Source organism: Oncorhynchus mykiss, chromosome 5 (genome assembly GCF_057628025.1).
Source record: "Oncorhynchus mykiss isolate SJ-2025 chromosome 5, ASM5762802v1, whole genome shotgun sequence".
NCBI classification, from domain to species: Eukaryota; Metazoa; Chordata; class Actinopteri; order Salmoniformes; family Salmonidae; genus Oncorhynchus; species Oncorhynchus mykiss.
Window position 1 is genome coordinate 62,166,348 of NC_143026.1, and position 16,510 is coordinate 62,182,857.

Sequence of the window (16,510 nt, forward strand, 5' to 3'; positions counted from 1 at the left end):
TGTGAGTCTGGAAGGAGAGTTTACAGTCTAGCCAGACACCTAGGTATTTGTAGTTAAACACGTATTCTAAGTCAGAGCCGTCCAGAGTAGTGATGCTGGATTGGCGGGCAGGTATGGGAAATGATCGGTTGAATAGCATGCATTTAGTTTTATTTGCGTTTAAGAGCAGTTGGAGGCCACGGAAGGAGAGTTGTATGGCATTGAAGCTCGTCTGGAGGTTAGTTAACACAGTGTCCAAAGAAGGGCCAGAAGTATACAGAATGGTGTCGTCTGCATAGAGGTGGATTAGAGAATCACCAGCAGCAAGAGCGACATCATTGATGTATACAGAGAAGAGAGTCGGCCCGAGAATTGAACCCTGTGGCACCCCCATAGAGACTGCCAGAGGTCCGGACAACAGGCCTTCCGATTTGACACACTGAGCTCTATCAGAGAAGTCGTTGGTGAACCAGGCGAGGCAATCATTTGAGAAACCAGGGCTGTTGAGTCTGCCAATAAGAATGTGGTGATTGACAGAGTCGAAAGCCTTGGCCAGGTCAATGAATACAGCTGCACAGTAATGCCTCTTATCGATGGCGGTTATGATATCGTTAAGGACCTTGAGCGTGGCTGAGGTGCACCCATGACCAGCTCGGAAACCAGATTGCATGGCGGAGAAGGTACGATGTGATTCAAAAGGGTCGGTAATCTGTTTATTAACTTGGCTTTCGAAGACCTTAGAGATGCAGGGTAGGATAGATATACAGTGCCTTGCGAAAGTATTCGGCCCCCTTGAACTTTGCGACCTTTTGCCAAATTTCAGGCTTCAAACATAAAGATATAAAACTGTATTTTTTTGTGAAGAATCAACAACAAGTGGGACACAATCATGAAGTGGAACGACATTTATTGGATATTTCAAACTTTTTTAACAAATCAAAAACTGAAAAATTGGGCGTGCAAAATTATTCAAATTATATTCAAATTAAGTTAATACTTTGTAGCGCCACCTTTTGCTGCGATTACAACTGTAAGTCGCTTGGGGTATGTCTATCAGTTTTGCACATCGAGAGACTGAAATGTTTTCCCATTCCTCCTTGCAAAACAGCTCGAGCTCAGTGAGGTTGGATGGAGAGCATTTGTGAACAGCAGTTTTCAGTTCTTTCCACAGATTCTCGATTGGATTCAGGTCTGGACTTTGACTTTGCCATTCTAACACCTGGATATGTTTATTTTTGAACCATTCCATTGTAGATTTTGCTTTATGTTTTGGATCATTGTCTTGTTGGAAGACAAATCTCCATCCCAGTCTCCATCAGGTTTTCTTCCAGAATGGTCCTGTATTTGGCTCCATCCATCTTCCCATCAATTTTAACCATCTTCCCTGTCCCTGCTGAAGAAAAGCAGGCCCAAACCATGATGCTGCCACCACCATGTTTGACAGTGGGGATGGTGTGTTCAGGGTGATGAGCTGTGTTGCTTTTACGCCAAACATAACGTTTTGCATTGTTGCCAAAAAGTTCAATTTTGGTTTCATCTGACCAGAGCACCTTCTTCCACATGTTTGGTGTGTCTCCCAGGTGGCTTGTGGCAAACTTTAAACGACACTTTAAGAAATGTCTTTCTTCTTGCCACTCTTCCATAAAGGCCAGATTTGTGCAATATACGACTGATTGTTGTCCTATGGACAGAGTCTCCCACCTCAGCTGTAGATCTCTGCAGTTCATCCAGAGTGATCATGGGCCTCTTGGCTGCATCTCTGATCAGTCTTCTCCTTGTATGAGCTGAAAGTTTAGAGGGACGGCCAGGTCTTGGTAGGTTTGCAGGGGTCTGATACTCCTTCCATTTCAATATTATCGCTTGCACAGTGCTCCTTGGGATGTTTAAAGCTTGGGAAATCTTTTTGTATCCAAATCCGTCTTTAAACTTCTTCACAACAGTATCTCGGACCTGCCTGGTGTGTTCCTTGTTCTTCATGATGCTCTCTGCGCTTTTGACGGACCTCTGAGACTATCACAGTGCAGGTGCATTTATACGGAGACTTGATTACACACAGGTGGATTGTATTTATCATCATTAGTCATTTAGGTCAACATTGGATCATTCAGAGATCCTCACTGAACTTCTGGAGAGAGTTTGCTGCACTGAAAGTAAAGGGGCTGAATAATTTTGCACGCCCAATTTTTCAGTTTTTGATTTGTTAAAAAAGTTTGAAATATCCAATAAATGTCGTTCCACTTCATGATTGTGTCCCACTTGTTGTTGATTCTTCAAAAAAAAAACAGTTTTATATCTTTATGTTTGAAGCCTGAAATGTGGCAAAAGGTCGCAAAGTTCAAGGGGGCCGAATACTTTCGCAAGGCACTGTAGGTCTGTAGCAGTTTGGGTCTAGAGTGTCTTTCCCTTTGAAGAGGGGGATGACTGCGGCAGCTTTCCAATCTTTGGGAATCTCAGACGATACAAAAGAGAGGTTGAACAGGCTAGTAATTGGGGTTGCAACAATTTCGGCAGATAATTTAAGAAAGAGAGGGTCCAGATTGTCTAGCCCGGCTGATTTGGAGGGATCCAGATTTGGAGGGAGGGTGCCGGGCAGTTGACCGGGGTAGGGGTAGCCAGGTGGAAAGCATAGCCAGCCGTAGAGAAATGCTTATTGAAATTCTCAATTATAGTGGATTTGTCGGTTGTAACGGTGTTTCCTAGCCTCAGAGCATTGGGTAGCTGGGATGAGGTGCTCTTATTCTCCATGGACTTTACAGTGTCCCAGAACTTTTTTGAGTTCGTACTGTAGGATGCAAATTTCTGTTTAAAAAAGCTAGCCTTAGCTTTCCTAACTGCCTGTGTATATTGGTTCCTAACTTCCCTGAAAAGTTGCATATCACGGGGGCTATTCGATGCTAATGCAGAACGCCACAGGATATTTTTGTGCTGGTCAAGGGCAGACAGGTCTGGAGTGAACCAAGGGCTATATCTATTCCTGGTTCTACATTTTTTGAACGGGGCATGCCCATTTAAGATGGTGAGGAAGGCACTTTTAAAGAATAACCAGGCATCCTCTACTGTCGGGATGAGGTCAATGTCGTTCCAGGATACCCCGGCCAGGTCGATTAGAAAGGCCTGCTTGCAGAAGTGTTTTAGGGAGCGTTTAACAGTGATGAGGGGTGGTCGTTTGCTCGCAGACCCATTACGGAGGTGTAGGGAGGTGTATTTGGAGGGTGAATTAGTTAGGATGATATCTATGTGGATGCCCGTGTTTACAGATTTGGGGTTATATCAGGTAGGTTCATTGATCAATTGTGTGAGATTGAGGGCATCAAGCTTAGATTGTAGGATGGCCGGGATGTTGAGCATGTCCCAGTTTAGGTCACCTAGCAGCACGAGCTCAGAAGATAGATGGGGGGCAATCAAATCACATATGGTGTCGAGGGCACAGCTGGGGGCAGAGGGTGGTCTATAGCAAACGTCAACGGTGAGAGACTTGTTTCTGGAAAGGTTAATTTTAAAAAAGAAATCTTTGCAGTAAATTGCAACACTGGCCCCTTTGGCAGTTCTATCTTGTCGGAAAATGTTATAGTTAGGAATGGAAATGTCAAGGTTTTTGGTGGTCTTCCTAAGCCAGGATTCAGACATGGCTAGGACATCCGGATTGGTGGAGTGTGCTAGGGAGTTGAATAAAACAAACTTAGGGAGGAGGCTTCTAATGTTAACATGCATGAAACCAAGGCTTTTACAGTTGCAGAAGTCAACAAATGAGAGAGCCTGGGGGATGGGAGTGGAGGTAGACACTGCAGGGCCTGGATTAACCTCTACATCACCGGAGCAACAGAGGAGGAGTAGGATAAAGGTTTGGCTAAAGGCTAACAGAACTGGACGCCTAGTACGTTCAGAACAGAGAGTAAAAGGAGCAGATTTCTGGGCACGGTAGAATATAGTCAAGGCATAATGTACAGACAAAGGTATAGTAGGATGTGAATAGAGTGGGGGTAAACCTGTGCATACAGTGATAATGAAAGAGATATTGTCTCTTATGAACGTGCATGTTTTGGAATATTTGTTATTTTACAAGTTTCCTGCTTTTCATCCTGTCAATTAGGTTAGTATTGTGGAGTAACTACAATGTTGTTGATCCATCCTCAGTTCTCCTAGCACAGCCATTACATTCTGTAACTGTTTTAAAGTTACCATTGGCCTCATGGTGAAATCCCTGAGAGGTTTCCTTCCTCTCCGGCAACTGAGTTAGGAAGGACGCCTGTATCTTTGTAGTGACTGGGTATATTGATACACCATCCAAAGTGTAATTAATAACTTCACCATGCTCAAAGGGATATTCCATATCTGCTTTTTTGTATTTCTACCCATCTACCACTAGGTTCCCTTCTTTGCAAGGCATTGGAAAACCTACCTGGTCTTTATGGTTGAATCTGTGTTTGAAATGAATTGCTCGACTGAGGGACCTTACAGATAGGGATTTTTGTCAGCTGGTGATTATTATTCAAATTACTGCCGGTCTCATGGTAATTGACAGTTAATTAACTTAAACATGTTTACCATCTCCGCCTTCCACGCATAGCCTACTGGATGCAGACCGCTGGAACATCTACATTTTAAAACGTCTAATAAATCCATTTAATATAGTCTACACCATCACAATCAATCCATTATTTATTTTAGGCAGGTCTAAAGAAACATTATGAAATGAAGAAAATGTAGCCTATTTCAGAAGAACAGAATAGCATATGCTGAGTCGTCCTGATCTGGCTATGCCATATGGCTGTGGGCTACACTTGTTAATTTTTCTTATAATTCCGTGCCATTATTTTATATTTTATAGGAAGAATAATACAATTGAACACAGCTGAATAAACTTGAAAGGATCTTTTTCCACAAATGATTTTGAGGGAGCGGCTATTTTTCTATTCTTTGTCCTCCTACAGTATGTGCTTAGAGTTATTTAGTTGTGATACAAACGTTAGAATGTATCAGAAATCGAAACATATAGCCTAAGGCTGCATGATGTGACGAATTATGATTTGAAAAAAGTTGCATGAAAGGGAAACACTCTACTCTCTTTCTTGAGCAGGCTGCACACACTTCATCAGTCTCTCATTCACAATTTGATAAGTACTTTATAATATTCTAAGGCAATATTCTCAATTTAATCTGGTCTTTCCTATACTAAATAATATGTGTGAAACCAGTTTGGTCATTATCATGCACCTGTCGGAACAGGGGCAGGGTTTAAAAAGACGTGTCTTCCATATGTACTTGAATAGCAAAAGGTTTTCCCTCTGTTAATTTTCATGCCAGCCAGGTAGGCTACTCTGGTTGTAAAGCGAAGCAATGTGCTTAATATTAGGCAAGGTGCTAAATAAATATAGTAGGCCTAGCCTATAGAAAGCTGATGGCCTCTATTAAAAAGAGGATGATCCCATCAAAACTATTTTCTTGCGCAATCATAAAGTGTTTGATTTGATTTTCGATGGGTCAAATAATAATCAGTGGTTATAGAATCAAATCAATCTTTGTCACATGCGCCGAATACAAGTGTAGACCTTACCGTGAAATGCTTACTTACAAGCCTTAAACCAACAGTGCAGTTCAAGAAGAGTTAAGAAAATATTTACCAAATAAACTAAAGTAAAAAATAATACAAAGTAGCATAACAATACCGAGGCTATATACAGGGGGTACCGGTACAAAGTCAGCATGCGGCGGGTATACAGGTTAGAGATAGTTTGTACAAGTAGGTAAGGGTGAAGTGATTATGCATAGATAATAAACAGCGAGTAGCAGCAGTGTACAAAACAAATGGGGGGGGGGTTAAGGTAATAGTCCGGTGGCCATTTGATTAATTGTTCAGCAGTCTTACGGCTTGCAGGTAGAAGCTGTTAAGGAGCCTTTTGGTCCTAGACTTGGCGCTCCGGTACCGCTTGCCGTGTGGTAGCAGAGAAAACAGTCCATGACTTGGGTGACTGGAGTCTCTGACAATTTTATGGTCTTTCCTCTGACACCATCTATTTTATAGGTCCTGGAAATAGGACCTACCCTCTGTAGCGCCTTACAGCCAGATGCAGAGCAGTTGCCATGCCAGGTGGTTATGCAACCGGTCAGGATGCTCTCGATGGTGCAGCTGTAGAACTTTGAGTATCTGGGGAGCGATGCCAAATCTTTTCAGTCTCCTGATGGGGAAAAGCTGTCGTCGTTGGACCATGATAGAGCGTTGGTGATGTGAACACCAAGGAACTTGAAGCTCTCAATCTGCTCCACTACAGCCCTGTTGATGTTAATGGGGGCCTGTTTGGCCAGCCTTTTCCTGTAGTCCACGATCAGCTCCTTTGTCTTGCTCACATTGAGGGAGAGGTTACTGTCCTGGCAACACACTGCCAGTTCTCTGACCTCCTCCCTATAGGCTGTCTCATCGTTGTCGGTGATCAGGCCTACCACTGTTGTGTTGTCAGCAAACATAATGATGGTGTTGGAGTCGTGTTTGTCTATGCAGTCGTGGGTGAACAGGGAGTACAGGAGGGGACTAAGTACACACCCCTGAGGGGCCCCAGTGTTGAGGATCAGCATGGCAGACGTGTTGTTGCCTACCCTTACCACCTGGGGGCTGCCCGTCAGGAAGTCCAGGATCCAGTTGAAGAGGGAGGTATTTAGTCCCAGGGTCCTTAGCTTAGTGATGAGCTGCATAGGCACTATGGTGTTGAACGCTGAGCTGTAGTCAATGAACAGCATTCTCACATAGGTGTTCCTTTTGTCCAGGTGGGAAAGGGCAGTGTGGAGCGCGGTTGATATTGCGTAATCTGTGGATCTGTTGGGGAGGTATGCGAATTGGAGAGGGTCTAGGGTATCCGAGGGGATGCTGTTGATGTGAGCCATGACCAGCCTTTCAAAGGCTCATGGCTACCGCCGTGAGTGCTACAGGGCGGTAATCAGGGCAGGTTACCTTCGCTTCATTGGGCACAGGGACTATGGTGGTCTGCTTGAAACATGTAGGCATTACAGACTCAGTCAGGTAGAGGTTGAAAATGTCAGTGAGGACCTGAGGGTGTAACAGGTCAGCACCTCAGGAGTAAATGTCAGTTGGCTTTTCAGAGATCGAGACAGCAGATGCGTTACAGAGAGAGGGTTGAATCAGCAGGTCCAGGATAAGGTAGCAGCTCCGTTGAACAGGTTCCATAGCCGCAGGCAGAACAGCAGAAACTGGATCAGCAGCACAAACAAGTGGACTGGGGGCGGGGAAAGGCAGGAGTCATCAGGCCAGGTAGTCCTGAGGCATGTTCATAGGGCTCAGGTCCTCCAAGAGAGAGAGAGAGGGGAGAGAAGAAAGGAGAGAGAGACGAGCATTCAAGGGAGCATACTTAAGATCACACAGGACCATCAAAAGGTTCAGAGCTGGACCAAAACCATCTGGAACTGAATCCCCAGAAGCCCAGGTTTAATGACACCACTGCTCTGGTCCTAGCAGTTTTCCACTGGCCAAGTGTATTAGATGTCCAAATGTGGTCTGAGGGTGTTGCGTGAACCAATTTCTTTCAGTCACGGCTTAATGGTTAATGACAACCCCCATCTCTCAGACAAACAGATATGAAATCTGAGCAACTTCTGTCTCTCCCCCTCTTTTTGCCTACCTATCTCCCCTCATTACTGAAAGCCTGATTGAGAGGGGAATGTGATTTGGGATCGTAACGAGGGTCAACAGCCGTCCTAATGTACCAGTAGACGGGTGGATTATTGCGCTACTCACCTCTGACTATAGCAACTCTGAGCACTACAGATGGACGACCTGCTTGCAGCAAATTTGGGCCAAGTCTTGGTCTGTCTGTCTCACACACACGTACTACCTCCATAATGTCTAAGATTAAAGCATAGCCAAATGTTCACTCAATCTTCTTCCAAAATGTCACCATCATCCTGTCTTTCCTGTCAGGATACCTCCGAAAACAAACAAGATGCAGTTGGTTTTTCACTTGTCATTCACTGTGCTTATGTGCTGAACCATAATACTTACAGTAATTGCCTGTAAATGCAGTTTTGGTGGGGGGCTCCTTTACTTGCAGGTTACATCAATAAAGGTTGAACACCATGAAGGCCTTCTTCAACATGCCAATAGTAAGGTGCAAGTCTTTAGTTTTCCCTCAACACTTGGGAAATGGCTGCCAAACATGTGATGTGTAATTCTGAATGGGCTTGATCCCCTTTATAGCCCCTCTGCTGCCCTCCCTCCACCACACCGTCCCACGGCCAGAGCCAGACCAACCGACTGAATGCTTAGCCTGATTCAGCTACTGAGGGATAACCTGCCTTAAAAACAATGCAGATCAACAGGCAAGATACTTCACATCACTGTAAATAATTAGACTACACAAATATGTAAACCTTGAAGCCAGGGCCTCCCGAGTGGCGCAGCGGTCTAAGGCACTGCATCGAGGCATCACTACAGACCCGGGTTTGATCCCAGACTGTGTCACAGCCGGCCGTGACCGGGAGACACAAGGTGGCAAACAATTGGCCTAGTGTTGATGTGACAAGACTTAGCCAATTGGATATCACGAAATTAGGGAGAAAAGTACAACAAAAAACAACAACTTGAAGCCATGAATTGTTTACACGTATGATAGGGCTCATGAACACATGATTGCATTGTGTTAATGAAAATGTTTGTGCAATGGAGATAGAACAGATTGATCACAGGGATCCATTCCAGGGACTGTCACAGGAAGTTGACTTCCAAGCATTGATGGATGGAGAGAAAGGTCCAGCATAAGACTAAGCTACTAACTGATCAAGTGTGCCAGGTAGGTGAAGAGGCAAGGATTGCACTACATTGCTTACACCATCCCAGCCAAGTCAGATCAGTATTTATTCAAAGAGTAGTGGGAAAACATCAGAAACACGTCAAAGTATTCTAACAGAATTTACGTATGATGAGGGGATGTAGGGTGGCCCTATTGAGTGGTGAGGGCCTACCACTGAGTCACAGCTGACTCACAGACTGGGAATGGCATGATGTGGAAGGTCACATTCCATCCTGACACACACACACTGTCAATCCTGATTGGATTCTCTCAAAAGAACTGTATGTGATTTACCAATGCTTCCCCTCAAAATCCTGTCCAATTAATAAATCAGGTGAGCCTTTTGAAAGAAACATCAAACATCCTTCATTCAATTCAATGAAAGCAGAGTGGGATAGAAAGTAAAATGTCTATTACCACTGTTAAAACCATGCAAATAATTATGGTATCATCTAATACCCTTCTAGTATAATTGCTATACATTGTAAAACCAAGGTTGTAGAACACAAGGGACACAGATCACAGGAGGTTGGTGGCACCTTAATTGGGGAGGACGGGCTCAGGGTAATAGCTGGAACGGAATCAATGGAATGGTATCAAATACATAAAATATGGTTACCATGTGTTTGTTGCCGTTCCAGCCATTATTATGAGCCGTCCTCCCCTCAGCAGCCTCCACTGACACAGATGTACTTTGTTTAGACAACCTTCACTACTAGAATAGGAGACCGGCTTGTAGCCCTACATCCATACTGAATCTATATCACCTAATATATCTCTTGGTATTTCTTTTACACATTGTGAGAATTAAGACCGCCGTGGAAGTTGACCTAGAGCTAAGGTATCCAGATGCAAAATAACAACCCTGATGAGGTCTAAATTTGAAGTGTCCAGTGTGGTTGCCTTGCCCAATCCAGAGGTAAGAGTGGAAAATAATATATATTTTTCTCATACATTTTAGGCAATCACAATTGCATCACATTTCCCTAAGACATTATTTTGCACCGATGTTGGCAACCAGTGTAGGAATGAGTTAAAAATGATTTTGCTCAACCAGTTATTCACCAATTTAGCAGTGTACAAAAGCAATAAATGTTTTACAAGAGCCCCACAATACCTATAAAGCCTAGTGGTCAAACAGTGCCAATCGTATTTTTCCAATATTAATTTTTCCCATAGGGAATTTAAAAAAAACACTTAAAATAAGGTCTGTTTCGTGTAGGCTTACCCTGGTGTGATGTTTTGATAACCATGTAAATCTCTCGGACACGGGTACTTCTTTCAATATATTCGGCTGCATTTACTCTGATTTGAAAATGACAAGTAGACATCACGCAATAATACAAATCCCTGCATGTCATCTCTAGCTGACACCTTTGCGAACAGCTAGTGTCAATTTAAAACTTGCGCAAGACAGTTCACAGAATTGTCAAAACTTTGCTAACATTAGATCGAGAGATTCTTACCGTTGCCTTGATTTGACAGTCTTGTCCAGCTCATCATGGCATTTGTAGTTCTTTATGATAGTCACATTAGCAGCTAATTAGCGTTTTATTTTTGGCCGGTAAATACAAGTCACCTTGTCCTAGAGAGATTTACATGTTTATTTATCAAAACATCAAGCAAGGTTAAGCCTACATGAAACACAGCCCTTATTTTAAAGTGTTTGCTTGGGAGACTAATGCCTTCTTATGTCATTCTCAGATTAACTGTGATCTAAATGACTGATTAAGAGGCCATTGCAAATTGGAGTTGATTGGCTAACACCCCAGCCAATTTGCACCAATGTCTCCACCTTGTGGCTAAAGCAAGGAGGTGCAGGATACAGACTAATAGACTACTCTTTTACACAAGTTTATTCAAGTAATATACAATATACATGTTGATATATAGTCTCAGGCTGTTTACATCCTCGGTGGTCCCGCTAATCTCCAGCCCTCCATCTTGCCCACCTTGGTGAACATGGCCAGTGTCCCCAGCCCAATACATGCCGTCGTGCCTGTCATTGCACTGTGAGCTATAGATCAAAGAGACAAAAAAATACATGTTATTTGTGGAAAAGATATGGAGAGGCCGGATATTATCTTTGTTGCCCCTCTGTACCGTGAGCAAACATCTAGCGATGAGAGGAAGTTCACAGCCCTACAAAGAGCAATTGCTTTTACAACCAGTCATCTTAGATATGCATAGGGAAGTTAACAAGCGCTGAAGGGAAATGACTGCTTTTTGGAATGAAATGTTGGAAGAAAATGCTTGGAACCAGGATGTTCCATCCAAACGTTCCCAATGAGAAGACTAATTTTCCTTGTTTTGAAACCTTTGCTCCCATTTGTTCCTACTGAATGCAACCCAGATATTCAGCATACTGTGTAATATATAGCATACTCACTACGAGCTCCAAGAAAGACTCCTGATGCACAGCCTCCGATGAAGTAGTTCACAGGGTCATCAGGAGCATCCCGGGCCTGTGCAGCTAGACAAGTGGTCATTCCAAAAATGGCCCCCAAGGCAGCTGTTTAGGAAGGAAAGACAAAAAAAATACTTACACTGGCATAAACCTAGCCTGGTTGTCACCTCTTTTCAATAACCCCTTATAGTTATCATCCAATATTATGCAAATTAGACAGGAACATGTTCTATCAAACTTAATCCATAAATTTGATTGGAAACCTAACATTGGACATTCTGACGTAATACATTTCATTGTAAACATAGGGCACGGGAAGAACAGAGGATTCCCATTTGTTGCATTTTTACCACAACCACCTCAAATGTATAAATAATTGGTCTAGGCTACTGGTTCAAAATCTATGAGAGGAATGAAGAGAGAGGCCAATGGAGATGCCAGCGGAGATGTATGAATTGTGCAAGGGAACAGCAAAGATTGAGGTCAGGGCTTTGTGATGGCCACTCCAATACCTTGACTTTGTTGTCCTTAAAGCCATTTTGCCACAACTTTGAAAGTATGCTTGGGGTGATTGTCCATTTGGAAAACCCAGTTGCGACCAAGCTTTAACTTCCTGACTGACGTCTTGAGATGTTGCTTCAATATATCCACGAAAATTCTCTCCTCATGATGCCATCTATTATGTGAAGTGCTCTAGTCTCTCCTTCAGCAAAGCACCTCCACAACATGATGCCGCCACGGTTGGGATGATGTTCTTCAGCTTGCAAGCCTCCCCCTTTTTCCTCCAAACATAAAGATGGTCATTATGGCCAAACAGTTCTATTTCTGTTTCATCGGACCAGAGGACATTTCTCCAAAAAGTACGATCTTTGTTCCCATGTGCAGTTGCAAATCGTAGTCTGGCTTTTTATGGCAGGTTTGGAGCAGTGGCTTCTTCCTTGCTGAGCAGCCTTTCAGGTTATGTCGATATAGGACTCGTTTTACTGTGGATATCGATACTTCTGCACCCGTTTCCTTCAGCATCTTCACAAGGTCCTTTGCTGTTATTCTGGGATTGATTTGCACTTTTCTCACCAAAGTACGTTAATTTCTAGGCGACAGAACACGTCTCCTTCCTGAGCGGTATGACTGCAGCGAGGTCCCATGGTGTTTATACTCGCGTACTATTGCTTGTACAGATGAACGTGATACCTTCAGGAGTTTGGAAATTTCTCCCAAGGATGTACCAGACTTGTGGAGGTCTAGAATTATTTTCTGAGGTCTTGGCTGATTTCTTTTGATTTTCCCATGATGTCATGCAAAGAGGCACTGAGTTTGAAGGTAGGCCATGAAATACATCCACAGGTACACCTCCAATTGACTCAAATTATGTCAATTAGCCTATCAGAAGCTTCTAAAGCCATGACATCATTTTCTGGAATTTTCCAAGCTGTTTAAAGGCACAGTCAACTTAGTGTATGTAAACTTCTGACCCACTGGAATTGTGATACAGTGAATTATAAGTGAAATAATCTGTCTGTAAACAATTGTTGGTAAAATGACTTGTCATGCACCAAGTAGATGTCCTAACCGACTTACCAAAACTATAGTTTGTTAACAAGAAATTTGTGGAGTGGTTGAAAAACAAGTTTTAATGACTCCAACCTAAGTGTATGTAAACTTCTGACTTCAACTGCACGTCAGCTTTGACATCGGTTTTGCACATAAGCGTTAAACTAGACATCTGACATTTTTAGCTAATATCGGCCGATTCCAATATCCTTACCAATATATAATGCATCCCTAATATTTTGCATTACTCATCATTATATACTGTATTCTATCCTACTGTATCTTTTAGTCTATGCCATTGACATTGCTCATCCAAATACTTATAATTCCTTTACATGTGTGTATTGTTGTGAAAGTGTTAGATATTACTGCACTGTTGGAGCTAGAAACACAAGCATTTCACTACATACGCAATAGCATCTGCTAAACATGTATGTGACAAATAAAATTAGATGATTTTGATTTGAGTCATCTCTAGCCACTTTGAACAATATGATCTTGCATTGACACCGCCTTCTCACAAGAGAATGACTGCAGGTCATAAAGGTATTGTTTATTGTTATTCTATTGTTATTCTTAAAATATTATAATTGTACCCATGTTCCATAGTATTTAATGGAAAAATTGCATGTGGTTTCCAACTACCAAATCAGCAACTGCGCTGTAAATCCAGCTGCATATTGAACATTGAGATTGCCAAAAGCCCAGTCTCTTTGGCAAATGACAAGAGTGGCAAGGAGTGTAATGTTAGCTAAAAAGATTGGTACCCTGAGTAGCATAACCCACCTTAACTGTATGTTGTTTACAAATCCTTATAACAAACATCTGATCACAGAAACATGTTTCTTATTACCACTGAAACACTAAGATCAAACAGCACACTTTCACCATCACTCACACAAGGAAAATATAGAGACTCAGGTGCAATATTAGGTGAATTGCAGCATTTTGACCTGGGCCCATATCTACAAATCCTCTACTAGTAGGATCGCTGATCTAGGATCAGTTTTACTTTTGCGATCACAATGTATAAGATTACATGGATGGGGGGACCTAGGTCCGTATCCACAGTGTCCCAGAGTAGGAGTGCTGATACAGGATCAGTGTTGCCTTTTAGATCATAGCCTGAACACTATTGGCTACTGATCTAGGAGGGGTAGCTGCGTATTCAGATTTCAGGTGTAATCATGATATCTTCATGGCAGTAAGCAAGGTTATTATTATTACTGCTGTATATGAGACTAGAAACACATACCCATGGTTACTGTGCCATTTGTGGCTCTCTGAACAGCTTGGATTGCAGAATCAGGCTGGAATGCCACAATGTGATAGGCTGAACCCACCAACCCTGTGTGTAAGAAAAAAAAATAGAATGTTAGACTACTGTGTCCAGAGTTGACTAGCTAGCTACTTACTTGTCAAGTATTTAGCTACAAGAATGTTAGCTATGAAATGCTTGCTAGCTAACTGGTAAACCTCGTTCAAATTCCAATGTTTAATGTCCTATTTAGCTGTACTGTCTTACAGAAGATGCTGGCTAAACAACTGGCTAACCAAACAACGTTAACTGACGTTACATTAGTTAAAAACAAAACATTAACGTTACCTGCTAGTGTGTTAGCAGAACTAGCATGGCATTGGCAGGTAACTATGTTATGGCTAGTTAGCGTTACCGCTCTTTACCAACAGTTAACTAGCTAATTTATAATGCTTTCCTTTGTGTACGACTTACCTAGAGCTGTGCCTAATTTGGTGGTGATCCATGTTTTCTCGACACAATCCTTACCTTCTTGCAGATCCCAATAACCCATTTTGGATTTCACATGAAGGACAAGGAGACATCGCGAGATGAAAAAAAATATGAAGACGAGAATTGATATTGTAAAACTTTATTAAAACCAAACAAACATTCTATAAATAGTACTTTGTTGACAAATTTGATTTTATACGTTTAATATACAATTATTTGTACATGTTTTATTAGCTACATAATAAATAAAACACCATCTCACATTGACAACCTATTTCTAAATGGTCTGTAACGCTGTCAACACTAGTGACGGCTGAGGCAGCAGGAAGAACGGAGGATCAAGTGATTACGTCAAATGTGCGAAAGAGAGCGCGCTTATTTGAAATGGAGAAGCGTCGCGGAAGCTATCGATAAAGAACATCAAGACGAAGCACCTGCTTTACAAGTGGGATGTACTGTTGAGCGCTACATCCTGGAGGGTTCGTGCTGATTGTATGGAGATTGGGACAGCTGGTTGAATGGCGTCCCTTGACAAGGCAAGAACAATATGCATCAGGAGAAGTGCAGTATTATCATAAGGAGGAATGGAGGGGAAAAGAGAGGCAGAGGAGGAATAAGAGGAAGAGGGTGAGCTCGAGTGGCAGAAAAAATGGCAGAAAAAAGGGAGACAGTTTGTTCAATAAGAATGGTAGAAAGTGTAAGCAGAGTGAGATGAAGACAGGAGGAGAAATGGAAGTGAATTAGGGCAAAGTATCAGAGGTGGTAGGTATGGTGAAGTTATCGAAGCCTGAGGCGTGCACTGGGGGTCAGGATAAAGATGACTGTGACAGTAGTGAAGTTTTTAGAAAAACTGGGCTCTTGCCTTTTGGCTGATCCATTTGAGGTTGTAGGGTAGGTGAAAACAGAGTTGGGTGCTGTGGAATCGGTGAGCTGAAAGAACTTCATTAGACTCTGTAAACTGGAAACCACATATCCTGAGGCTGCATTTATTGTAGCTGGGGATTTTAACAAAGCTAATCTGAAAACAAGGCTCCCTACATTTTATCAGCATATCAAATGCGCGACCCGGGCTGGCAGCATTCTGGATCATTGCTACTCTAACTTCCCCGACGCCTACAAAGCCCTCCCTTGCCCTCCTTTCGGCAAATCTGACTACGACTCCATTTTGTTGCTCCCAGCCTATAGACAGAAACTAAAACAGGAAATGCCCGTGCTCAGGTCTGCTCAACGCTTTGAGATTGCTTCAATCACGTGGGCTGGGATATGTTCTGGATAGCCTCAGACAACAGCATTGATGTATATGCTGATTCGGTGAGCGAGTTTATTAGCAAGTGCATCGGTGATGTTGTACCCACGGTGACAATTAAAACCTTCCCCAACCAGAAACCGTGGATTGATGGCAGCATTTGTGCAAAACTGAAAAGTGCGAACCACTGCTTTTAATCATGGCAAGGCGACCGGAAACATGACCGAATACAAACAGTGTAGCTATTCCCTTCGCAAGGCAATCAAACAAGCTAAGCGTCAGTATAGAGACAAAGTATAGTCGCAATTCAACAGCTCAAACACAAGACGTATGTGGCAGGGTCTACAGTCAATCCTGAATTACAAAAGCCCCGTCGCGGACACCGATGTCTTGCTCCCAGACAAACTAAACAAATCAAATCAAATGTATTTATATAGCCCTTCGTACATCAGCTGATATCTCAAAGTGCTGTACAGAAACCCAGCCTAAAACCCCAAACAGCAAGCAATGCAGGTGTAGAAGCACAGTGGCTAGGAAAAACTCCCTAGAAAGGCCAAAACCTAGGAAGAAACCTAGAGAGGAACCAGGCTATGTGGGGTGGCCAGTCCTCTTCTGGCTGTGCCTGGTGGAGATTATAACAGAACATGGCCAAGATGTTCAAATGTTCATAAATGACCAGCATGGTCCAATAATAACAAGGCAGAACAGTTGAAACTGGAGCAGCAGCACGGCCAGGTGGACTGGGGACAGCAAGGAGTCAACATGTCAGGTAGTCCTGAGGC

At 42.8% G+C, this 16,510-nt stretch overlaps 1 protein-coding gene across 2 annotated transcripts; it reads right to left on the reverse strand.

Annotated features, from left to right (window-relative positions):
* Window positions 1-10,612: 10,612 nt before the first annotated feature.
* ndufa11 (NADH:ubiquinone oxidoreductase subunit A11) lies at window positions 10,613-14,797 on the reverse strand. Of its 2 annotated transcripts, none has more exons than XM_021603677.3 (4): window positions 14,465-14,797; window positions 13,988-14,080; window positions 11,164-11,286; window positions 10,613-10,791 (listed from the first exon to the last, which is right to left on the reverse strand). In XM_021603677.3, the coding sequence occupies exons 1-4, from the start codon at window positions 14,541-14,543 to the stop codon at window positions 10,679-10,681; spliced, it is 408 nt and encodes a 135-aa protein (XP_021459352.1). In that variant the 5' UTR covers window positions 14,544-14,797; the 3' UTR covers window positions 10,613-10,678. The 2 variants fall into 2 exon arrangements, with proteins under 2 accessions (XP_021459352.1, XP_021459353.1); XM_021603678.3 differs by having other exon boundaries at window positions 14,519-14,639.
* Between the last annotated feature and the right edge of the window lie 1,713 nt (window positions 14,798-16,510).